The sequence below is a fragment of the Papio anubis genome, chromosome 20 (assembly GCF_008728515.1).
Source record: "Papio anubis isolate 15944 chromosome 20, Panubis1.0, whole genome shotgun sequence".
NCBI classification, from domain to species: domain Eukaryota; kingdom Metazoa; phylum Chordata; class Mammalia; order Primates; family Cercopithecidae; genus Papio; species Papio anubis.
Window position 1 is genome coordinate 1,549,884 of NC_044995.1, and position 25,140 is coordinate 1,575,023.

Sequence of the window (25,140 nt, forward strand, 5' to 3'; positions counted from 1 at the left end):
CTGGGGGGAGACCGAAATGGACAGAGGAGCTCACAGCCCGGAGCCCAAACCACTGCAGGGAGAGCTGGCGTTTAATTCTCAGGGCTACGGGCACAGTCGGGCCCGCTGTCCCGGGGGGCCCCCAGTCGTCGCAGGGTCCAGTGCCGGCGGCTCTGCCAGTCCTCAGTCCCCCTTCCGCGGCAGCCTGGTGCCCGCGGGCCCCGGGTAGGGCAGGCCCAGGGGCGGGTAAAAGGCCTCAGGGAGCGCGGGGCCCGGACCCAGCCTCTGCAGGTGCGGGTACACCAGGCCCAGCTCCGCGGGGCCGTAGCGGATGGTGCCGGGCGTGCACAGGCCTCGCACTACCGGCGGCAGGAAGCCCGCGTGCAGGAGGGCGGGCGGGGGGTCCCCGGGAGGCGCCAGGCCCCATGGCCGCACCGGATCCTGCTTCAGGACCCCTGCCCGGATGACAGAGGTGAACTCGGGCCGCGGGGTGGCCGGGTGGCCGGAGGGATCCTCGTCGCCACTGTCCTCTGAGCCTTTGGTTTCCCTCGGGCTGGGCTCCACTTTGATGCGTTTGCCCTGGGTCTGGGGGGCCTCGTTCTCCGCGGGGGCAGCCTGCTTCCCTTCAGTTGGAGGCTCTAGCTCTGGAAGAGGAAGATGGTCAGGGCCTGTGTGTGTCCCCAGCCCTCAGTCTTCCTGTCTTTGGAATGGAGCTGTGCTCAACGGGACAGACCTGTAGTTCTCAGCTGGGAGTGGTTCTTTTTTTTGAGAGGGAGTCTTGCTCTGTCCCCCAGGCTGGCGTGCACTAGCACCATCTGGGCTCACTGCAACCTCCGCCTCTGGGGTTCAAGCTATTCTCCTGCCTCAGCCTCCCGAGTAGCTGGGATTACAGGGCACGCCACCACACCCAGCTAATTTTAAGTAGAGATGGGGTGTCGCCATGTTGGCCAGACTGGTCTCAGACTCGACCTCAGGTGATCTGCCTGCCTGAGCCTCCCAAAGTGCTGGGATTACAGGCGTGAGCCACTGCGCCCGGCCAGCTGGGAGTGGTTCTGTCCCCAGGAGAGACCTGGCAATGTCTGGAGATATTTTGGGGTGTCACAACTCTGGGGAGGGTACCAATGGCATCTAGAGGGTAGAGACCAAGGATGCTGTTAAATAAACATCCCATAGTGTCCCCTCAACACAGAATCACCTGGCCCTAAAATGTCAGTAGAGCAGAAATCAAGAAACCCAGACCTGTGCTGTTCAATGGAAGTTTCCAGGATAGAGCTTTCTGTGGTAATGGAAATGTTCTACATCCGCACTGTCCCACAAAGCAGCCACTGGCCACATATGTGGCCACTGTGCACGCAAAATGTGGCAGGTGTGTGTGAGGACATGGATTTAAAGTGTTTTTTTCTTTGTTTTTGTTTCTTTGCAAGGCAAGGTGGCTCATGCCTATAATCCCAGCACTTTGGGAGGCTGAGGTGGGTGAATCACCTGAGGTCAGGAGTTCGAGACCAGCCTGGCCAACATGGCGAAACCCTGTCTCTACTAAAAATGTTAAATTAGCCGGGCATGGTGGTGGGTGCCTGTATGCCCAGCTACTTGGGAGGCTGAGGCAGGAGAATCCCTTGAACCCAGGAGGTGGAGGTTGCAGTGAGCTGAGATTGTGCTATTGCACTCCAGCCTGGGCAACAAGAGTGAAACTCTGTTCCCCAAAAAAAGTGAATAAATTTTTTTGAGACAAGGTCTCACCCCATCACCCAGGCTGGAGTGCAGTGCAGCCGTCACAGTGCACTGCAACCTCTAACTCCCGGGCTCAAGCAATCCTACCACCTCAGCCTCCTGAGCAGCTAGGACTATGGGTGCGTGCCACCACACCCGGCTTGGCTAATTTTTAAAATTTTTTGTTGAGACGGGGTCTCACTATGTTGCCCACGCTGGTCTTGAACTCTTAGGCTAGAGCAGTTCTTTTACCTCGGCCTCCCAACGTTCTGGGTTTACAGGCATAAGCCAACACGCCTGGCTTGGATTTTAATTTTTTTTTTTTTTTTTTTTTTGAGACGGAGTCTTGCTCTGTCACCCAGGCTGGAGTGCAGTGGCGTGATTTCGGCTCACTGCAACCTCTGCCTCCTGGGTTCAAGCGATTCTCCTGCCTCAGCCTCCCGAGTAGCTGGGATTACAGGAGCACGGCACCATGCCCGGCTAATTTTTTGTATTTTAGTAGAGATGGGGTTTCACCGTTATTAGCCAGGATGGTCTCCATCTCCTGACCTCGTGATCTGCCTGCCTCGGTCTCCCAAAGTACTGGGATTACAGACGTGAGTCACCAGGCCCGGCCTGGATTTTAAATTTTTTTTTTTTTTTTTTTGAGACAGAGTCTCGCTCTGTTGCCAGGCTGGAGTACAGTGGTGCAGTCTTGGCTCACTGTAACCTCTGCCTCCCAGGTTCATGCCATTCCAAGCTCCTGCCTCAGCCTCCCAAGTAGCTGGGACTACAGGCGCCCACCACCACGCCCAGCTAATTTTTGTATTTGTAGTAGAGACGGGGTTTCACCATGTTGGTCTCGATCTCTTGACCCTGTGATCCACCCGCCTCAGCCTCCCAAAGTGCTGGGATTACAGGTGTGAGCCACTGTACCTGGCCTGGATTTTAATTTTAATTGCATATAAGTGGCTGCATGTGGCTAGTGGCTTCTGGAATGGACAGCCGGGACCCAAAGGTTCCTTGGAGCTTCCCAGGGCCTGAGGTGGGAGGTGGGGCTCACCTGTGGGCTCTGGCCCCGGGCTGGATGCCTCCTCACAGGCCACGCTGGCTGGAAGCTGGAAGGCATCCAAAGGAGTTTGGCCACCCTCGGCTTGGCTGGGGACAAGATGGATGCGGTTAGGAGCCAGGGGTCCCTGGCCTCTCAGGACTCCCTCCTGCTTTACCCAACTTGTGGCAGTAAGTGTGGACACCCCTATGGGGAAAGGTGGATCCCCATCCTGAGGCATTTACAGGGCTCATCACCAGATCCCTAAACTCCAGGTTGATTCCTAGCCTGGCGTGGCCCTCGCTCCTAAGGCCAGACCTGGATAGCCAGTGGCCAACTGGATGTCACCATCTGTGTGCCCTCTGGCACCTCATGCCTAGCTGATGTCTGCATCTCCCTTTCAAACCTGCTGTTCTTCTCAGGAGCCCAAATCCGGGCTCAGCAAAGCCAGAGACCTGGGGAGAAGATGGTCTCCTCCCCCACAGAGTCGGGTACTTCCCAGGACTGGCCTCAGCCTCTGCCCTGGTCCTCCAGCGCCCATCTTGTCCCTCAGCGCCTCCTTCATGGCAGCTAGAAGGGTTATTTATTTATTTATTTATTTTGAGACGGAGTCTCACTCTGTCGCCCAGGCTGGAGTGCAGTGGCATGAACTTGGCTCACTGCAACTTCCACCTCCCGGGTTCAAGTAATTCTCCTGCCTCAGCCTCCCGAGTAGCTGGGATTACAGGCGCGTGCCACCACGCCTGGCTAATTTTCTTTATTTTTAGTGGAGACAAGTTTTCACCATCTTGGCCAGGCTGGTCTTGAACCCCTGACCTCGTGATCCACCCGCCTCGGCCTCCCAAAGTGCTGGGATTCCAGGCGTGAGCCGCTGCAGCTGGCCTAGAAGGGTGTTTTTTCCTTTCTTTTTTTTTTTTTTTTGAGATGGAGTCTCGCTCTGTTGCCCAGGCTGGAGTGCAGTGGCCGGATCTCAGCTCACTGCAAGCTCTGCCTCCTGGGTTCACGCTATTCTCCTGCCTCAGCCTCCCGAGTAGCTGGGACTACAGGCGCCCGCCACCTCGCCTGGCTAGTTTTTTGTATTTTTTTAGTAGAGACGGGGTTTCACTGTGTTAGCCAGGATGGTCTCGATCTCCCGACCTCGTGATCCGCCCGTCTTGGCCTCCCAAAGTGCTGGGATTACAGGCTTGAGCCACCGCGCCCGGACTTTTTTTTTTTTTTTTGAGACAGGGTCTCACTCTGTTGCCCAGGCTGGCGTGCAGTGGCACGGTCACAGCTCACTGCAGCCTTGACCTCCTGGGCTCAGGTGATCCTCCCACCTCAGCCTCTGGAGTAGCTGGGACCACAGGTGCATGCCACTGTAACTGGCCAATTTAAAAAAAAAATTTTTTTTATAGAGATGGGACCTCACTTTGTTGCCCAGGCTGGTCTTCAACTGCTGGGCTCAGGTAAACTACCTGCCTCAGCCTCCCAAATTGTTGGGATTACAGGCACGAGCCACCATATCCGGTCTAGAGCAGTCTTTCTAAAAAGCAGATTTGACAATGATCCTCTCCAGCTCTAAAGCTTTCTATGGCTCCCCAGTGCCCCTGCACCAAAAGGCCAGGCCATCATCTTCAGGCTGGTTTCTCACTGCTTTCTACTCCCACCCCAAGCATTACCTTTAGGGTCAGGCTGTTGCTTGGAACCCTTTCTCTGCTTGGAACACCCCTTGCTGCTTCTTTCCATTAGTTGCTCTGCTTTGTGGGCCTCCCCTGGTAAGAGCCTGCCATGGCTCCCCAGTGCCCCAGAGTCAAGAGTTCAGACCCTTCACCTGAGCCTAAGGAGGCTGTGAGCCTGCCCCTGCCTTCCTCAAAGATACTGTCCCCCTCCCCCTGGTGACTCCTCTGTCTCCTGCCAGCAAGACCGTTCCACTCTGGGCCTCTGCTCTCACCATCTTCCCCCTCCTTCCCCTTCCTATCTGCAGAGGGCTTGTCCCATTCTAGAAGCCCTCACCGGAGGTGGGGAGAGACAGCAGGGCCCCGAGTCCCCTGTAGGAGGGGTGGGCACAGCCCTCACCTGAGCACGTGGCTGACCCAAAGCACATGGTGCTCCCCGGGGCTCTTCCCGCTCCCGGCCACTGTGGCCACGGATTGCAGCCACACGAAGCCCCCGGCGCGCTGCAGCCAACGGTAGTAACCGGTCATCACCTGACCCTTGTCCAGCACTGGGCCCAGCCCAGGGGTGGGAGAGACGGGAAGGGGTGGGGTGGGGACAGGGACGAGACAGAGACAGGTGGATAGGAGGAGACAGGCGGAGTGAGAGAGAGCAGGGCAGTGGGCAGGGAGACAGTGGGAAGAAGAGATAAAGGTGAAAGCACAGAGAGAGAGGCAGAGTCAGAGAGACTGAGAGGTAGCCCAGCAGTGAGGCGTCTTGGGTGTTTTGGAGACCCCACAGCCCCCCTGACACCCCCCCAACATCCTGAGGCATCGCTCAGTCTCCTTGCTGCTCTTCCATTGCTAAATGCAGTCCCTGGAGCTGTAGGTACAGCAGGAGGCACTGTGGGCAGCCCTGAAGAAGGACTTCCAGGGACAAGGGAGTGGGGTACTCGGGTCTGGGGGGTGGTAGGCAGGCGTGGTGGGTGGAGGTGGGTCTCACAGTCCACATGGCTCTGGCGGATCCTGGTGGCGTCCTGTCCGTGGACGAACTGGTAGCAGCTGCGGCCCACCAGCTCTGAGGGCCCCAGGTCCATGTGGTCGCTGACTCTGGGGGGTGACAGAGAAGAGGGGAGGAGTCCAAGACCACGGGGTCGGGGGAGAGGCAGAGTTGGCGCCAGAGTCACCTGGGGTTCAAACCCTTGCTGTAAAATGGGTGCAATAACAGTGTTGGCAGGGCGTGGTGGCTCACACCTGTAATCCCAGCACTTTGGGAGGCTGAGGCATGCGGATCACTTGAGCTCAGGAGTTCGAGACCAGCCTGCCTAAGATGGTAAAACGCTGTCTCTACTAAAAATACAAAAATTAGCTGGTTGTGGTGGTGCACGCCTATAATCCCAGCTACTTGAGAGGCTGAGGCAGGAGAATCACTTGAACCTGGGAGGTGGAGGTTGCAGTGAGCTGAGATCATGTCACTGCACTCCAGCCTGTGTGACAGAGTGAGACTCTGTCTCAAAACTACAAAACAGTGTCTCTCCCGGGGTAGCTGCGAGCATTCAGGCTCGCAGTGGCAAGGCCCTAGGCACCCTGGAGGCCTCAGAGCATGGGGCTATTTCAGCACTTCATTTGTCTCCACTGTGAAGTGCAGGAGAGGAAATGGATGGGAGATGAGAGGCCAGAGAAATGGGCTGAGATGGGCCAAGCTCTGCAGCCCCAGAAGGAGGGTCTGGACCCAAGACACAGCCCCTTTTCCATCCCCGAAGGCACCCCTGGGCCAGGCCTCCGCCCTGGTCCCCTGCCTTCCCTCCCTTCTCCCTATCACCCTGTCCCTCCACTGCTGTCCCGCCTCCCATGGTTCCCCAGTGCCGTACCCTGCAGACCCGGCACTCCCTCCGACTTCCCATGTACCCCCAGATCTCCATTGTGACCCCGATCCACCCGCCACAGCCCCCAACCCCGGTACCTGCTCTCACAGGCAAGGATGGTGAGACCCAGGCTGAGACGGAAGACGATCATGTGTCCGTGGAGTGGCAGCTCAGCCAGGGGGGCTGGGGGCAACGTGTGCCCGAGGGCCACAAGGCCCAGGGCGTGGGCCCGAAGGCGTCCAGTCACGTGGATGACCTGCTGGTGGTGGGCATGGTTGGAGGGGCAAGGCGGGCCGGTGGCGGCAAGAAGACCATCACTGGGCTGGGTTCCCGCTGTCCCCCACAGTGCTGGGCACTGTGTGACCCCCCCAACCCCATTCCCAGACCCAGTTCCCTAAGCCACCTGCAGCCAGTGAAGCCAACAGCCTGGTTCCCTCGGTCACCCTCAGTCAGGGGACATGGCTGGCTGGAATACAGGAGCCTGACTGCTCACACCCACCTTGTACCCCGAGGCCTTGACGTGCAGCCCCCTTTTGGTGAGCGTGGATTTCATGCGGACGAAGAAGGAGCGCTCCTGGGCCAGGGAGGAGGGGGGCACCTTGGTGAGGCTGGCCTCTGGGACAGAGAGCAAAGGAAGGTTATGGGGTCCTGAAGAGGAAACGCACAGGCCACCCTGACCCTTGCAGAGCCAGCCGGACATAGACACAAGATGCCCACCAGACCACAGCCGCACTCAGAAGCATGCCTGATGACTTTGCAAGCTCATGGGGACAGTATATGGGCTCCCCTATGTGGCAGCCATCCACATCTTTTTTTTTTTTTTGAGACTGAGTATCACTCTGTCGCCAGGCTAGAGTACAGTGACACGATCTCAGCTCACTGCAACTTCCGTCTCCTCAGTTCAAGCAATTCTCCTGCCTCAGCCTCCCGAGTAGTTGGGATTACAGGTGTGTGCCATCACACCCAGCTAGTTTTTGTATTTTTAATAGAGATGGGGTTTTGGCATGTTGGCCAGGATGGTCTCGATCTCTTGACCTCGTGATCTGCCTGCCTCAGACTCCCAAAGTGCTGGGATTACAGGCGTGAGCCACCGCGCCTGGCCCCATCCACGTCTTTCTAATGCTCAAACCTGCCCTGACCCTCCCTTGCTCTGAACCTGCCATAGCTCCCTAGGGCCTCTAGAAGAAAACCCACCTCTCAAGCCCCATCCTCCAGGCCTCAGCAGAGACTTCTCCTTCAAGAAGCCCTCCGTGACCCCCAGGCTGGGTCAGCCATCCCCTCTGGGTTCCCCTATCCCAGCCCTGCCCCATCTGGGTTGTCACTGTCTGAGGACAGGTCGGTCTCCCCTCACAGGACTGGGAGTCCCAGGTGGGGGGGGGGCTGGAGCTGTCATGGTCACTACTGTGTCACCAGGACAGGGGCTGGCCCAGAACAGGGGATTGGGGAATAGCAACAAATAAGACTCACAAATGCAGATCCTTCTGTAACCCCCACAAAACAGTCCTAAAAATATACTCACACACAGATGACCCTGTGCCTCAAACTCAGGTACGAACACAGCCCCGCTCCCCAACAGCCTGCACGTGTCGCAGACATCGCCCCACGCTTGCAAGCACAGCTGATGTCTCAGATGTTTTTGGTGTTAAGCAAACCCAAGATTGGAAAATCCTATTTACAGGATAGTTAGCCTCATAGGCCCCCAACATCTCAGAGCTAAAAAGAGCCGGCAGGGTAATCTGCAGCACCCTCCCTCCCATACACAGTGGGAGTGGAAATTTCCACTGGAGAGAAGGGTTAGGCTTGCTGACCCCGGAGCAGACAGACCTGGGCTGGAATCCAACTCAATCACTTATAGCTGTGTGACCTGGGGCAATTAACTTAACCTCTCTGCGCTGTGCCTCAGTTTTCTGCTGTAAAATGGAGATAACAGTTCCTGCATCGTGGGGCTGTGCTTAAGATTTAATGCCATTTTTTTTTTTTTTTTTTTTGAGACGGAGTCTTGCTGGGAGTGCAGTGGCGTGATCTCGGCTTACTGCAACTTCTGCCTCCTGGGTTCAAGCGATTCTCCTGCCTCAGCTTCCTGAGTAGTTGGAATTACAGGCGCCCGCCACCATGCCCAGCTAATTTTTGTATTTTTAGTAGAGACGGTGTTTCACCGTGCTGGCCAGGCTGATCTCAAACTCCCGACCTCAGGTGATCCGCCCGCCTCAGCCTCCCAAAGTACTGGGATTACAGGTGTGAGCCACCGCACCCAGCGTTTTTTTTTTTTTTTTTTTTGAGACACTGATTCTGTCACCCAGGCTGGCGTCAGTGATGTGATCTCCTCACTGCAACCTCTGTCCCCAAGGCTCAAGCCATCCTGTCACCTCCCAAGTAGCTGGGACCACTGGCATATGTCATCATGCCCAGCTGTTTTTTTTTTTCTTTTTCTTTTTGTTGTTTTTTTGGAGACAGAGTCTTGGACTTGCCCAGGCTAGAGTGCAGTGCCACAATCTCTGCTCTCTGCAACCTCCACCTCCTGAGTTCAAGTGACTCTCCTGCCTCAGCCTCCCGAGTAGCTGGGACTACAGACACGTGCCACCATACCCAGCTAATTTTTTTTTTTTTTTTTTTTAGTAGAGATGGGGTTTCACTATGCAGGCCAGGCTGGTCTCGAACTCCTGACTTTAGGGGATCCACCCGCCTCGGCCTCCCAAAGTGCTGGGGTCACAGGTGTGCGCCAGCACGCCTGGCCTTTTTCGTAATTTTTGTAGAGATAGGGTTTCACTAAGTTGCCCAGGCTGGTCTCCAACTGAGCTCAAGTGATCCGCCCTGCTGGGCCTCCCTAAGTGCTGGGGTTACAAGCGCAAGCCGCCGCACCTGGCCCTAATGTAGTTATGTAATGTGATTATGTATTTAAAGGCACAGCCCAGTGTACATTCCCTATAAGCCTGCCTTGTTATTTACCTAAGCCTCTCCCAACTCCTTTCAGCAGCCAGGGGGGTCTTTCTGTAGCTCAAATCTTTGTGAGCTTGGCAAGCTTAAGGAGCCAAGTCTCACCGCCTCAATTTATACTCCGATTCCTTTTGCAAAGATTAGTTCTACACAGTTCTAACTTCAGTGCTTTTTGTATAAACGCGGCATGGCTGGATACAGTACAGCGGGCGTCCCCCGATCTACCCTCAGACTTCATTATTTGGGAGCCCTTAGAATTACCGATCTCCGGGGTATCCGCAAGCGAAGAGGAAGAGGAGGAAGAGGAGGAGACGGAGGGCGGGGTTGGGGGGCCTGGGGTCGGGGTCCGCAGCCCCAGTTGCTCCAGCACCTCCGAGTGGTCCCCAGGGTGAATGTAGTCGAAGACGCTGCTGCCCGTCATCTCCACCTGCCGGCGAAGGAGGTGAATGCAGGGGGCGGGTGAGGTGCGCGCGCAGTAACTCGCCCGCCCGCTGGGCTCAGCCTCGCCTCATTTGCCTGCATCCAGGTGCGCTTCATGCCAGTGCATTTTTTTAAGAAAAAAAAAAAAATTACCTTTCAAACGGAAGATACCAACTTAGACTCTTCTCGCTTCATATCTGGTGATTAGTAAGGATTTTTCCCCGCCCACTCTATTAAGGGGCTGTGTGTGGGAGTGGGGCATGGGTGGGAGGTGTCAGAGCCTCCGTTTACCCAACTCCTGCTTACTCACTGCCACCCCCATACAGCAAACAACTGTGCCCTGGCATGAATCACTAGGTATCCCAGCAGATATGAGATTCAAGATACAAACAGGGGAGTGGTTTTTAAGCTCTTAAAGAGTTAGAGCTTTTCAATCAAACACTTTTACATTCAATTCTACCTCATAAATCTCTCTCCCAGCAGTCCCCTTCTCTCCCTGCCTCCCTTGATCCAGGCCCCCATCTTCTCCCCACTGTGTTTCTGCCCTTGTGTCCTCACTGGTCTTCTGACCTACAGTTCAAAGATGCCTCTGCAAGTTACTTACCTGACCACCATGGCTGCCATGACTCCTATTGCCCCTCAGCTTGGGGATCACATGCTTCCCTCAGTCTCTTATCCCTCTGGGCTCCTCCCCCTCATTAAATCCTCCCCCACACCTGCTCCAACAGCTTCAAGCCTTTACTTCTACTTCTGCTTTTTTTTTTTGATGGAGTTTCGCTCTTGTTGCCCAGGCTGGAGTGCTTGTTGCCTCGGCTTCCCAAAGTGCTGGGATTATGGGCGTGAACCACCGTGCCCGGCCTTTTTGTTTTGCTTTGTTTTTGAGACAGAGTTTTGCTCTCGTTGCCCAGGCTGGAATGCAATGGGGCAATCTTGGCTCACTGCAACCTCTGCCTCCTGGGTTCAAATGATTCTCCTGCCTCAGCCTCCAGAGTAGCTGGGACTATAGGCATCTGCCATTGCACCCAGCTAATTTTGTATATTTAGTAGAGACCGGGTTTCACCATGTTGCCCAGGCTGGTCTCAAACTCCTGACCTCAGGTGATCTGCCCACCTTTGCCTCCCAAAGTGCTGGGATTACAGGCGTGACCCACCACACCTGGCCAAGCCTTTCCTCCACTCTTCCTCCCTCCCGTCCTCTTGTCCAAATTCCCCTCCTTTTGGTGTTTTCTTCCTCCGGAAATCTCACTGAAAGGCCGCTCACAAGTTGCCAATGCACTGAATTTCCCAAATTTCCTATTTGCAAAAAAGATTTGTAAAAATGATCAAAGTTGATAGCAATTTGTATTGGAGGGACCAGCAAAGCTTAAGGTGCTGTGAGATGCCAGTGCTCCAAGGATGGAGCTTTCAGTAGGTCTTCCTGCCCTTCCCCCCCCCCCCCCCCCCCCCCTTTTTTTTTTTTTTTTTTGAGATGGAGTTTCGCTCTTGTTGTCCAGGCTGGAGTGCAATGGCACGATCTCGGCTCACTGCAACCTTTACTTCCCGGGTTCAAGTGATTATCCTGCCTCAGCCTCCCAAGTAGCTGGGGTTACAGGTGTCCACCACCACACCTGGCTAATTTTGTATTTATTTATTTTTAGTAGAGAGATGGGGTTTCTCCATGTTGGTCAGGCTGGTCTTGAACTCCCAACCTCAGGTGATTCACCCGCCTCGGCCTCCCAAAGTGCTGGGATTATGGGCGTGAGCCACCATGCCTGGCTATCTGCCCTTCTTTTACTTACTCATTAGCCTCCAACTGCAGGAGCTGGGGTGAAAACAAGAGCTTGAGATAAAGACAGAAATGCAAGCCGATCAACCAGAACACCACAAAAACCTTCCAAAGCTGGTAAACCTCAATACCTCAATCCCTTCCAATACTAATTACTCTAAACCTTTTTCTTTTCTTTTTCTTTTTCTTTTTTAAAGGCAGAGCCTCACTTTATTGTCCAGGTTGGAGTATAGTGGCTCCATCATGGCTCACTGCAGCCTTGACCCCGTGGGCTCAAGCAATCCTCCCATCTTAACCTCCTGAGTAGCTAGGACAACAGTGTGCCACCATGCCTGCCTAATTTCTAAGTTTTTTTGTAGAGATGGAGGGGGTGGTAGTGGTGGGATGTCTCACTGTGTTGCCCAGGCTGGTTTTGAATTCCTGGCCTCAAGTGATCCTCCTGCCTCAGCCTCCCAAAGTGTTGGGATTACAGGCGTGAGCCGGTGTGCCGGGCCTGTAAACCTTTAAAATTGTTAAGAGGAAACAAGTGTTGGCAAATATGGTGCATCTGGCCCGCCAGTAATTGGCAAACTGATCTTTCGGCGAACCTGCCTTCCTCAGATCTACCTGTTACTTTAACAGCCCTCCTGAGCCGGGCACACTAGCACTTTGGGAGGCCGAGGCGGGTGGATCACGAGATCAGGAGATCTAGACTATCCTGGCTAACATGGTAAAACCCCGTCTCTACTAAAATTACAAAAAGTTAGCCAGGTGTGGTGGCATGTGCCTATAGTCCCAGCTACTCGGGAGGCTGAGGCAGGAGAATTGTTTGAACCTGGGAGGTGGAGGTTGTACTGAGCCGAGATCGCGCCACTGCACTCCAGCCTGGGCAACAAGAGCAAAACTCCATCTCAAAAAAATAAAAAAAATAAAAAAATAAAAACAAAAACGGGCCGTTCTCTGCCTTTGAGGATGAACCGTGTTGGGTGCCATGTGGGTTGCCAAGGAACACACTTTGGGGACCACAGAGATCCAGTCCATTTTTCTTGCTGCAGTGGTGAGGCCGGGAGAGAGGAAGGGCATGCATGGGCCTGGCAAGGGAGATGGTGGCTGAGCCAATCCAGGCCCACTGGGGGTCCCTTACCTGTGAGAGACCCAGATAGATGGAGACTGTCTCTGAGATGTAGAGGAATTTTCCTTCCTGGTTCAAGGCGAACACAAAGCCATCCAGGGACTAGAGCCGGGAGAGACAGGCAGGGGGAAGGGTGGACCTGTTGTCCCTCTGTCCAGCCACCAAGTGGTAAGAAGTTCTGAAACCTGGGTCTCCGCCTGAGGTGGACTGTTCTGGTGGGGAGGGGGCTTCAGTGGTCCTCGGAAGGCGCAGGGAATGGGGGGGATCTTGAGCATTCGGCTTCCCAGTCCAGGTTCCCCCCACCATGGATGGATGCTGAAGAGGCTGCTGTTCTCCAGAGGCGGCCGCTAGGTGGCGGCAAGGAGCAGCAGGGAGGGAAGGGGCCTCACTCACCTGCAAGATGTGACCTCCCAGGTGCTGCTCGAAGACTTCGGAGACCAGCGCTGCGGGGCCGCGGCGGCCTGGGGCTGGGGGCAGATGGAAGGATGAAGCCTGTTAGTCTGGCTGACCCTGCCCAGGGCAGGTCCCCCGGGAGCCAGTCTACAAACCTCCCTCTCTTCCCCTAAGGCCTGTAGACATCTTGGGGTATCGGGGCACCCATGAGGGAGAGACCTGGGGCGTGGGACACAGGTGGGTGCGACAGTGGGTGACAGACTGACTCAAAGAGACAGACGGGCCAGGGGGTGCACAGAGGGACTCATTCATTCGTCCACCCATTCATTCACAAAAACTCCCTGAATATCTACTCTCCCTATGGTCCTGCACTAGGCATTGCTGGGCGTGCAATGGCGACCAGGACAGCCCAGCAACCCCCGCACTCCTACTGGGCTCTCAGACCAGGGACAGTTGAACAGCAAGCAAGAAACTAACATCTCTGCTTAGGGATCCCATAAAAATCAATAAATAAGAAACCAACAGACTGGGTGAGGTGGCTCACACCTGTAATTCCAGCACTTTGGGAGGCCAAGGCGGGTGGATCACAAGGTCAGGGGTTTGAGACCAGCCTGGCCAATATGGTGAAACCCCGTTTCTACTAAAAATAAAAAAAAATTATCCGGGTGTGGAGGCGGGCGCCTGTAGTCTCAGCTACTTGGGAGGTTGAGGCAGGAGAATTGCTTGAACCTGGGAGGCAGAGGTTGCATTGAGCCGAGATCACGCCACTGCACTCCAGCCTGGACGACAGTGCTAGACTCCGTCTCAAAAAAAAGAAAGAAAAGAAACTAACAGCCTGGGCGAGGTGGCTCATGCCTGTAATGCAAGCACTTTGGGAGGCCGAGGCAGACAGATCACTTGAGGTCAGGAGTTTGAGACCAGCCTGGCCAACATGGTGAAACCTGTCCCTACTAAAAACACAAAAAAATTAGCTGGATGTCATGGCGTGGGCCTGTAATTCCAGCTACTCAGGAGCCTAGGTGGGAGGATCGCTTGAACCTGGGAGGCGGAGGTTGCAGTGAGTCGAGATCATGCCACTGCACTGCAACCTGGGCAACAAAGTGAAACTCCATCTCTTAAAAAAAAAAAAAGACAAAAAGAAAGAAACTAACAAATACAGAATTACCTTTTGTGGCCAGTGTTATGGAGAATGAAATAGGTGGTACAAAATGGACAGTAATGGGGTAAGGGCTGTTGAAGGAGGGAACATTTGAGCTCAGACCTGAAGGATGAGAAGGAGGCAGAGAGGAGACTGAGAGACAGAGACAGAGGGCTATAAAGGAATAGAAGGAGATAGAGACTTTACAACTCAACAACAAAAAGACAATTCAAAAATGGGCTAAGGGGCCCGGTGCGGTGGCTCATGCCTGTAATCCCGACACTCTGGGAGGCTGAAGTGGGTGGATCCCCTGAGGTCAGGAGTTCGAGAGCAGCCTGGCCAATATGATGAAACCCCAAAATTTCTCTACGAAACCGCAATGATGAAAGCCCAAAAATTTGCTACAAAGATTAGCCGGGCATGATGGCGGGTGCCTGTAATCCCACCTACTCGGGAGGCCGAGGCAGGATAAATCACTTGAACCCAGGAGGCGGAGGTTGCAATGAGCTGAGTTAGGGCCATTGCACTGCAGCCTGGGTGACAGAGTGAGACTCCGTCTTGGAAAAAAAAAAAAAAGGCAAAGGGCCAGGCATAGTGGCTCATACCTGTGATCTCAGCATTTTGGGAGGCTGAAGTGGGAGGATTGCTTGAGCCCAAGAGATCGAGACCAGCCTGGGCAACACAGTGAGACCTCATCTCTACAAAAAATATATTTTTAAAAATGGGCAAAGGACTTGAATAGATATTTCTCCAAAGATGATATACAAATGGCCAATAAGCACATGAAAAGATACTCAACATTAGTCATTATGAAAATGAAAATCAAAACCACAATGAGACACCACTCCACACCCGCTAGGATGGCTAGCATCAACAAAATAGTGATCAGGCGCAGTGGCTCACGCCTGTAATCCCAGCACTTTGGGAGGCCGAGGTGGGCAGATCACAAGGTCAAGAGTTTGAGACCAGCCTGGCCAACATGGTGAAACCTTACCTCTACTAAAAATACAAAAGGCCGGGCGCGGTGGCTCAAGCCTGTAATCCCAGCACTTTGGGAGGCCCGAGGCGGTGGATCCACAAGGTCAGGAGATCGAGACCATCTGGCTAACCGGTGAAACCCCCATCTCTACTAAAAATACAAAAAACTAGCGGTGAGAGTGGCGAGAGCCTGTAGTCCCAGCTACTCAGGAGGCTGAGGCAGGAGAATGGGGAACCGGGAGGCCGGGCTTGTGAGCTGAGATCCGGCCACGCTCCAGCCTGGGTGACAGAGCAGACCCGTCTCAAAAAAAAAAAAAAAAAAAAAAAATACAAAATTATCTCACAAGGCGTGGTGGCATGCACCTGTAATCCCAGCTAGTCAGGAGGCTGAGGCAGAAGAATCCCTGGAACCCAGGAGGTGAGTCGAGATTATTTCACTGCACACCAGCCTGGGCGACAGAGAGAGACTCCATCTCAAAAAACAAACCAAACCAAACCAAAACAAAAAAACACAGAAAGTAAGTATTGGTAAGGATGTGGTGAAACTGGAACCCTTGTACATTGCTGGTGGGAATGTAAAATTGTACAGCCCCCATGGAAAACAATTTGGTGGTTTCTCAATAAGTTAACATAGAATTCTCTCTCCTTTTTTTTTTTTTTTTTGAGACGGAGTCTCACTCTGTCGCTCAGGCTGGAGTGCGGTGGCGCAATCTTGGCTCACTGCAAGCTCTGCCTCCCGGGTTCACGCCATTCTCCTGCCTCAGCCTCCCGAGTAGCTGGGATTACAGGCGCCCACCACCACACCCGGCTAATTTTTTGTATTTTCAGTAGAGACGGGGTTTCACCGTGTTAGCCAGGATGGTCTTGACCTCCTGACCTCGTGATCCGCCCACCTCGGCCTCCCAAAGTGCTGGGATTACAGGCGTGAGCCACCGCATCCAGCCAAGTGCCTGCTTCTTATGGGGCTAAGGGACCAGGTCTCCTGTCAGGCCCCAGCACTTCCCCTCCCTGGTTGTGTGCCCTGGGACCAGCCTCTCTGTCTCTGTGCCTCAGTGTCCTCCTCTGTCAAGCGGGTTTGCCAGGAGCAGGTGACTTCCCAGGCTGGTCACACATTCAGTCCACTTAACAGACAGAAAGGGCCTGGCTGGGGCCTGGCAGAAGCAGATGCTGCGGCACAGAGCCGGGACTGGTATTAATAGTGTGATTACTATTGTTATTATCCGACCATCAAAACACCAGGCGGCAAAACCCCGCCCCTCCCCCATGGGCGCGCAGCCCCCGCATCCCCAGCCCCCTAGTGTCTGGGCTGAGCTTCCTCCTCCTGGGAGTACCCCACACCCTCCTGGCTGTTCCTCCCTGCCTCCACCTCCGCCTGGAGCTCCAGGAACAATTACTGGGGGGCTGGGGGGGTGACGGGGACCCCCTCCCTCAAGATACAGCTCGGAACCAGCCGGGTGACAGGCAGGAACAATGCTGCCTGCTAATTGTCGCAATTTTCCCCTGTCATTTTTGCTAATTCCTTCATTTTCCCTCTCCCAGGATCAGCCTGGGTCAGACTGAACCGCTGCAATTAACAACATTAACGGGCACGGCGGGACTGGGGGGTGTGCTGGGGGGGGCTTGGGGACCTGCTCTTTCCCATACACGGGTCCGGTGCCCTGTGAAAGGGACCCCCAGAGACTCCTTCTGATCACCGACTGATGTGTCTTTTTACCCCCAGCCTCCACTTCCCGATCCCACCAACTCCCCGGTGCATCCCACTGTTTCCTCCTTTCCCTCTCCCCTCAAAATGTCCCCACTCCCCTGTTCTCCCCTCAAAATGTCCCCACTCCTCTGTCCCCCACATTCAGCAGGAGACTTTTCAGCACTTCCACATCCGCCCTCCCATGTCCAGAACCCAAACATCGCTCATCCATTTAACAAACACTTGCTGTGGTTCTTATCAGAGCCTGCTCAGTGTCCTCATCTCCTGCACAGAAAGGGAGCATGAGGGGCAGAGAGACGGGAGACCAGGGGCAGACAGAGGGGGGCCCAGGGACAGAGAGAGGGGGACACAGGGGCAGAGAGACGGGAGACCAGGGGCAGAGAGAGGGGGACCCAGGGGCAGAGAGAGTGGGGAGACCCGAGGGCAGAGAGGGGGGAAACTAGGTGCAGAGAGATGGGGGACCTGGGGCAGAGAGAGTGGGGAGACCCGAGGGCAGAGAGGGGGGAAACTGGGTGCAGAGAGAGGGGGGACCTGGGGCAGAGAGAGGAGGGATCCAGGGGCAAACGGCAGAAGCCAAGACCTCTTCCAGGTTCCCAGGTCTCCCCTGTCACCTGCCCTTCTCAACTGCCCTGAGGGGATGTGTTGACCCTGGGTCCTGGAGAGAAGAGGCTGGGGCTTCATCACCCAGGGAAGTCGGGGAGAGGGGTCCTTCACATGCCCCATCATCAAAGTGCTGCAGGCCTGAGGGCTGCATGGGGGTGAGCACCATGGGGTGGGGCAGTGCCGGGTCACCTCTGCCTTTACTTTCCTCAGCCTCATCTGTAAAATTGGTCTACAGTGATAGAGCTGAATAGGCTAGTGCATACAGTAGGTACCTAATACTGGGAGTCATACCACCATTCTCTCTTTTTTTTTTTTGAGACGGAGTCTAGCTCTGACACCCAGGCTGCAGTGCAGTGGCACGATCTCAGCTCACCGAAATCTCTGCCTCCAGGTTCCAGCGATTCTCCTGCCTCAGCCTCCCAAGTAGCTGGGATTACAGGCGCACACCACCACACATAGCTAATTTTTGTATTTTTAGTTGAGACGGGGTTTCACCATATTGGTCAGGCTTGTCTCGAACTCCTGACCTCAGGTGATCCATCCACCTCGGCCTCACAAAGAGCTGGGATTACAGGTGTGAGCCACTGCGCCAGTCGTGCTTTTCTTTTCAGTATGACTACAGATAACATCAGGGCACCTCTGCCTTTTCGGGTGGTTTCTTGGAGGCCGCCCTCTGTGTCTCTCACACCCACATGCATTTTAAGCAAGTCTCAGGGGTTGGACCTGACCATGTCACCTGTGTCCCACCACCCATGGCCCCAGCCCAGTCTAGCTGCCCACCACACCCTCATCCTCACTGGGCTCCTACTTCCGCCCTCACCACCTCCGTGACTCCCCTCTCACTGCGGGTAACAGCCAAACCCCTTCCACTGTGCATGAGGCTCTGCACCCAGCAAGCTGATCCCTGCCTGCTTCAGGGCCTTTGCCCCTTCTGTTCCCTCTGCTGAGCCACTCTCTTCCAGCTTTTCTCACAGCCGCTCCCACACCTCTTTGGAGCCTCAGCTCAAAGATTACTTCCTTGGCTGGGCCCAGTGGCTTACACCTGTAATCCCAGCACTCTGGGAGGCTGAGGTGGGTGCATCACCTGAGGTCAGGAGTTCAAGACCAGTCTGGCCAACATGGTGAAACCCTGTCTCTACTAAAAATACAAAAATTAGCTGGGCATGGTGGCGTGTGCTTGTAACCCAGCTACTTGGGAGACTGAGGCAGGCGAATCACTTGAACCTGGGAAGTGGAGGTTACAGTGAGCCGAGATCGCACCACTGCACTCCAGCCTGGGTGACAGAGCAAGACTCTGTCTCAAAAAAAAAAAAAAAAAGTTACTTCCTCAGCGAGTCTGTGCCTGACCTGTGAGCTAAGAAGTCACCCGTTGGCTGGGCACAGTGGCTCATACCTGTAATCCCAACACTTTGGGAGGCCAAGGTTGGCAAATCATTTGATCCCAGGAATGTGAGACCAGCTTGGGCAACATGGTAAGACCTCATCTCTATAAAAAATGCAAAAAGTAGCTAGGCATGGTGGCATGTGCCTGTAGTCCTGGCTACTTGGAAGGCTGAAGTGGGAGGCTCTCTTGAGCCCAGCAGGCAGAGGCTGCAGTGAACCAAGATTGTACCACTGCATTCCAGCCTGGGCGACAGAGCAAGACCCTGTCTCAAAAAATAAAAAAAGGGCCGGGCGCGGTGGCTCCCGCCTGTAATCCCAACTTGCCGAGGAGGCTGAGAGATTGGATCACCTGAGGTCGGGAGTTCAAGACCAGGCTGACCAACATGGACAGGTAGTAGACCAACTCTACTAAAAATACAAAACTGGCCGGGCGCGGTGGCTCACGCCTGTAATCCCAGCACTTTGGGAGGCCGAGGCGGGCGGATCACAAGCTCACGAGATCGAGACCACGGTGAAACCCCGTCTCTACTAAAAATACAAAAAAAATTAGCGAGGTAGCGGTTAGAGCCTGTAGTCCCCAGCTACTCGGGAGGCTGAGGCAGAATGCGTGAACCGGAGGCAGACTTGCAGTGTGAGCGAGATCGGCGCCCACTGCACTCCCAGCCTGGGCTGACAGAGACTCCGTCTCAAAAAAAAAAAAAAAACTAGCCGGGCGTGGTGGCACATGCCTGTAATCGCAGCTACTAGGGAGGCTGAAGCAGGAGAATCACTTGAACCCAGGAGGTGGAGGTTGCGGTGAGCCGAGGTCATACCATTGTACTCCAGCCTGGGCAACAAGAGTGAAACTCCGTCTATAAATAAATAAATAAATAAATAAATAAAGATGTCACCCCTCCTTCCCTCAACTGCCACAGTCACTCAACAATTTAGTAAGCCCTCATTGTGTCCCAGATGCTATTCCAGGCTCAGCAACCAAGGGGCTGTTAGTGAATGACACAAAATAACAAGATAAATACAGAGTGTCAGATGACAATAAGTGCTATGGGAAGAAAGAAGGCCGTAAAAGCCGGGCACGGTGGCTCATGCCTGCAATCCCAGCACTTTGGGAGGATAAGGAGGTTAGGAGTTCGAGACCAGCCTGGCCAACATGGTGAAACCCCCTCTCTACTAAAAATACAAAAAAATTAGCTGGGTGTGGTGGCGGGCACCTGTAATCCTAGCTATTCAGGAGGTTGAGTCAGGAGAATTGCTTGAACCCTGGAGGCAGAGGTTGTACCACTGCACTCCAGCCTGGGCAACAAGAACAAAACTGCGTTTAAAAAAAAAAAGGAATGGGGGATGCTGACGTGAGATTTAGGCTGTCTCCTCTCCAGACTCAGAGGCTCAGGGCTAGACTCAAACATCTGTTGTCCCATTTCGCAGATGGTGGACTGAGGCTTAGCGAGGCAGAGACCTAGAACCCATTCCTGTAGACCTACAGACCATATATGATGGTTGAGAGGTTGGGGCCAGGTCATCTGGGTTTGAATCCCAGCTGTGTGACCTTGGGCAAACACTTCTGTAACTTGGGAACCATAATAGTGCCTCCCTCTGAAAAAGAGTTATTTTGTATACAGGGCTTATCACAGGGTTTGATGCATACATTCTATATGATCACTATTATTGTTATTATTTTAGGTACTGGGTCTTGCTCTGTTGCCCAGGCTGGAGTGCAGTGGCCCGATCACGACTCACTGCAGCCTCAACCTCCTCAGCTCAAGCAATCCTCCCACCTCAGCCTCTTCAGTATCAGGGACCACAGGCGGGCGCCACCAAACCTGACTTTATTTATTTATTTATTTATTTATTTATTTATTTATTTATATTTTATATATTTTTTGAGACAGTCTTGCTCTGTCACCAGTCTGGAGTGCAGTGGCGCGATCTCGGCTCACTGCAATCTTCGCCTCCTGGGTTCAAGCAATTCCCCTGCCTCAGCCTACTGAGTAGCGGGGACTACAGGCACATGCCACCGTGCCCAGCTAATTCTTTGTATTTTAGTAGAGACGGGGTTTTACCATGTTGGCCAGGATGGTCTCGAACTCCTGACCTCGTGATCTGCCCGCCTTGGCCTCCCAAAGTGCTGGGATTACAGGCGTGAGCCACTGCGCTCACTCGGCCAATATTTTTATTTTTGTAGGGACAGGGTTTTGTTATATTGCCCAGGGTTTTGCTATGTTGCCCTGGCTGGTCTCGAACTCCTGGCCTAAAGAGATCCTCCCACCTTGGCGCCCCAAAGTGCTGGGATTACGGATGTGAGCCATGGTGCCTGGCTTATTACTGAGGAGGGCATGGGAGTCCCCTCCCCTTCAGAGAGTGTGACCGACTGCTCTGCTCTGTGGCTTCAGCTAAAACGCTGTCCTCAGCTCCTCCTCTGAACTATGGAAGCAGGTGCTTGGCCTCTTGTTAGGAACTCTGTAGAGCTAGAAATGCCCCTGATCCCCGATTTCCCAATTTTGGGACTATAGGAGTCCACGCAGTACCAAGCACCCCCACACTGTCCTGACCCTACTTCCACTTGGCACCGTGGCCCAAATGGGGTCGATTAAGTCCATGCTATGCCACATCAGTGCTGTGACCTCAGCCAGCCCCTGATGCCTCTGAGCCCCGGAATGCCCATCCAGGTAATGGGGGGCTGGACGCCGCCGGGGCTCTCTTAGCCCCCGCCTTCCCCCCCTCCAGCTCGGGGACAATAGACAAGATGTTTATCCCCCGCCGGCGCACATGTTGTTCGCGGTAATGACAGTAATCAGCGGCGCTAATGCCGCATTCTCTCCGCGCCAGTCAATTCGCCTAATTACCGCCTGGGAAGCCGGATTATTTAAATTTAAATGGTGATTTATTGCGAGCTTAATCAATGCTATTTTCTCTCCCCCCTCTTCCCCTGGGACGGGGCAGGAGGGGAATTGGAGCCCCTCCAACCCCACCCTAAGGACACCCTCTTCTCCTGGAGGGGTGGGGACAGGGGTAGCCTGGGGTGCCCTGAGACTTCAGATAAACACCACTCACACCTTATCCTCATAACCTCAAAGCTGTAACAAACACATAAAATAGAAGTAATAATAACAACATAACAACACTTCTATGTCTCAATAATAAAGTCTGAGTAATAATAATAAACTTAGATATTTATCTGTATCTTACAGAGTTTATATTTTTACATATTCTAGATTATACTACTTTGCCTATTTCTTTATTGTGCCTTGGCCACTAGGATGCCAGCCGCTCCGGGGCAGGGACTTCTGTCTAGTTTGTTTCTCCTGTTGGATCCCAGCGCTCAGAAAAGTGCCAGACAGGCAGGAAATGCTCCAAAAGCGGCAGCCCCCACCGCCCCCTCCTCCACGCCCCGAACCCCTCCAGCAGCCCTGCAGGTCACTGCTGCTAACAGCATTGGCAGCATAGCGGTGGCTTGCTCTGAGCTAGGCACTTCCAGGGACTTTGCAAATATGACCTGGTTGATTCTCTGCTCAGCCCCCTGGGGGAGGTTGGACCGTTTGTCCCACTTCACATTAAGGCACAGAGAAGTGAGGCGACCTGCCCGGGGTGGCAAATCTGGGGGGTGGCTGCGCGGCGACAGCAACATGGGGCATCTTCCCGAAGTTCCCCATCTCATCCGCCACATCATACTATCTCCCTCTTGCTCCTCCAACTGGGGGCCCAGACTGTACAGTCCTTGCGTCCCCTCTGGGGCCCCTCAGGTCTGGCTCCAGGGTCTCTCGCCCATTAGCGAATGGGCGTCCCAAGTCAGGGTGGGTCTCCTCTGTCCCGCTCATGCAGCTGGGAGTCTCTTTGGTTGTAATAATGATTCCTCTCTCCTAATAAAATACAGGAATAGCATTTACCAGTGACCCCTAGCACTGCCAGGATCTTGTTTAGGGCAGAATTCACGAAATCTTCCCAACCTCTGGCGCCCATTTGACAGTTTAATAAACTGAGGCTTGAAGAGCAGAAGCCACCTGATAGGGGCACGCAAAAGTCCTGGCTGACTCCAGAGACAAGCATCTGCGAGAGGGCAGATCCGCAGCTCAGACCCGGGCTGCAGTGACTTGGCCACCAGGGCCCTGGGACCCTTGCCCCGCGCATGCGCACTCACCGAGGCCAGCTGGCGGCCCCGCGGCTCTCAGCCCCCAGGGCGGCGCCCCCAGCGCGGCGAACCGGCGCAGGCGGAGGTAGGTGACGCTGAGGCGCACGATGGAAGCCTTGTCCAGCTGGCTCGAGATGGCGCCGGGCAGCGGGAGAAGCTTGGCCAGCTCGAAGAACTCCAGGTTCTCTTTCCCGCGCCGCGAGCGCGCCGCGTTCCGGGACTTCTCCTTGCGCTGCGCCTGCAGGCTGGGCGGGCGGCGCGGAGGAGGTGTCTGCGGGGTCCCGGGGCTCAGGGGCGTGGGAACTGGGGGCGAGCCCCGCCTCCCGGGGCCTTGGGAACGGGACCGGACATTGGGAGTGGATTCTACACCTCTGCAGGTGGGAGTAGACCGGAGTGTGGATTCTACACTTCGGCCCAGGGACAGAACCTCGAGTGTCAATTCTTGGGGGAAGGAGGAGGAAGGGCAAGAGATTAAAGATGTTGGGCGTGAATTCTGAGGACCGGGACTAGGAGCTGAACGCAGGAGAGCGGGCTCAGGACGGTAGTTAACTCAAGGTAAGACCCAGCCCCAAGGGGCGGGGCAGGGAGCTGGGTGTGAACTGCCCCTTGGCATGGGGACAGAACATCGGGTGTGAATTGGTCCCGGGGACGCCTCCCCGGGGGCGGGGCCACGGCCAGGAGGGCGGGGCTTTGCTCACCATGGTCCGGACGGCGCCTTGACCATCAGCCCGGGTAGAAAGTCCCACGGGACGCTGGCGCCGCGGCCTCCCACGCATTTGACCTCGCTTCCGCCGCCACTGCCGGGATAGGGGGCCGCCATCTCCGGGGGGCTTGCTCAGGCGGGCTCCGAGTCCCGAGTCTCCTGCAGCAGGAGGGGGTCAGAGGCAGCGCTCAGTGCCCTCGGGAGACCTAGGGAAACTGAGATCCGTGCGGGGCTCAGGGTCCCAGCAAGGAGCTGGGGACGGGGGCTGGATGGTGCCTCAGTTTCCCCTCCCTGGAGGCCTCGGTCCAGAGGCCGCAGCTCCCACCCTAGCCGGCCCGGGGCTGGCGCTCCGGGTGAGGACGTGCCCCGCCGCCGCCTCCCCCGCGCCGCCCGCCAGCGCGCCCGCCTCACGCCCGCGCCGGGCCGGCTCCCGCATACCAATGGGCGCACGCGGCGCGCATACGGATCGAACCGGCCCGCGCGCTGCGTGCCAAGCATGCCCAAGCCGGGCGGGGGGCGGGCGCCTCCCGGGCCAGGTACGCACCGCTCCAGCCCCCGGAGCCCTCTGCCCCGGGGACCCGCCCCCCAAGCCCATCACCGGAGTCTTGACTCCGCGAATCTGCAGTCTGTTTCCCTGGCTGGGCTAAGGAGGCAGGGGGCAGAGGGCAGGGACCCCCATCCTGTGTCCTGCCCAGGGATCACCCCCAGCCTCTCGGGGTGGCGCCAGGTGTCCGGACCGCCACAGCCCCACGACCACAACTTCCTCCCTGAAGACCCCGGCGCGCCAGCCCCAGCCCCAGCCCCAGACGCAGCCGCCACAGCTTCTGCCCCAGGACGCCCCCAGGATTGACCCGACACGCGGGGACCAGGTGTCCTGGTCTCCTGATGCCCTAGAACCAGGAACGTTTGCAGTTAGGTCTTCATTCCTCCAGGACCAGGCGCTCAGAACACCCCCTAAATGCAGGTACCAGGCCGCCCCCAAACCTCCCAGCCAGGTGTCCAGATGCCCCAGACCCCCGCGTCCAGGTCTCCCAGCCCCAGATTTCTCCAGGACCCAAACACCCGTGCGCCCCTTCCCCCAGCCTCGGGATACCCTCGTCCCGACCCCGTAGCCCCCAGGACACTGGAGTTCCAGCTCCCCATTCCTCCGGGACCCAGAAGTCCCCCTCCTGCCAGCCTGCAAGCTTCCCCTACCCGCAGGACCGCCAGTCCGGTTACTTGGCCGCAGAGCAAGCTCCGGGCGCGGCGTGGGGCCGGCCGGGCGGCGTGGAGGGGCCGCTCCATAGACCCCGGGGCGCGCAGGGCGCAGCGAGACGCGCGGGCTGTGGCGCCTGGCTCTCGGCGCCCACCTCGGCCTCGCAGACTTGGAGACGCGCGGCCAGCGCTGGCGGGCGGGGGCGGGGTCTGCCGGAGCCCCGCCCGCCGCGTCTCCGCCCCCGGACCCGCCCCGCTCGCTTTTCCCTGGTAGGGGGCCCAGCTATCCTGGGGTCGGAGTTCCCTCGCCCCACGGTGACGTCGGGGGTCAGAATGAGAACCTCGGATCGGAGCTTCCCCACCCCAAGAGGGGAACACCGGAGTCCGGGCACTGTCTCTACACCCCTTCAGGAGGCAGCTAGTGCCCCAGAAGCCCCTCGGGACAAGACGGGTACCCTGCACCCGAGCCCCCTGTACG

The 25,140-nt window shown here is 55.8% G+C and overlaps 1 protein-coding gene across 3 annotated transcripts; it reads right to left on the reverse strand.

Moving 5' to 3' along the window:
* Positions 1 to 53: 53 nt before the first annotated feature.
* On the reverse strand, positions 54 to 24,805 carry NPAS1 (neuronal PAS domain protein 1). 3 transcript variants are annotated; one of them, XM_003915777.3, is made up of 12 exons: positions 24,663 to 24,805; positions 23,464 to 23,627; positions 22,775 to 23,010; positions 12,836 to 12,909; positions 12,455 to 12,544; positions 9,408 to 9,573; positions 6,712 to 6,827; positions 6,311 to 6,468; positions 5,351 to 5,457; positions 4,772 to 4,919; positions 2,732 to 2,826; positions 54 to 623 (listed from the first exon to the last, which is right to left on the reverse strand). In XM_003915777.3, exons 2-12 carry the CDS (start codon positions 23,583 to 23,585, stop codon positions 163 to 165), a joined length of 1,773 nt encoding a protein of 590 aa, XP_003915826.1. In that variant the 5' UTR covers positions 23,586 to 23,627; positions 24,663 to 24,805; the 3' UTR covers positions 54 to 162. The 3 variants fall into 3 exon arrangements, with proteins under 3 accessions (XP_003915826.1, XP_021786925.1, XP_021786926.1); XM_021931233.2 differs by lacking the exons at positions 22,775 to 23,010; positions 23,464 to 23,627; positions 24,663 to 24,805 and having other exon boundaries at positions 4,772 to 4,872; positions 12,836 to 13,427; XM_021931234.2 differs by lacking the exons at positions 54 to 623; positions 22,775 to 23,010; positions 23,464 to 23,627; positions 24,663 to 24,805 and having other exon boundaries at positions 2,727 to 2,826; positions 4,772 to 4,872; positions 12,836 to 13,427.
* Positions 24,806 to 25,140: the final 335 nt, after the last annotated feature.

Excerpts from the sequence above, each read along its gene's own strand:
- NPAS1 (XM_003915777.3), bottom strand. The coding sequence starts at position 23,585 with ATGGCGGCCCCCTATCCCGGCAGTGGCGGCGGAAGCGAGGTCAAATGC. Across the intron at positions 6,828-9,407 it reads TGCGGATACCCCGGAGATCG|AGGCCAGCCTCACCAAGGTG; the intron begins GTAATTCTAAGG and ends TCTCTGTCCCAG. Across the intron at positions 6,469-6,711 it reads TCAAGGCCTCGGGGTACAAG|GTCATCCACGTGACTGGACG; the intron begins GTGGGTGTGAGC and ends CACCACCAGCAG.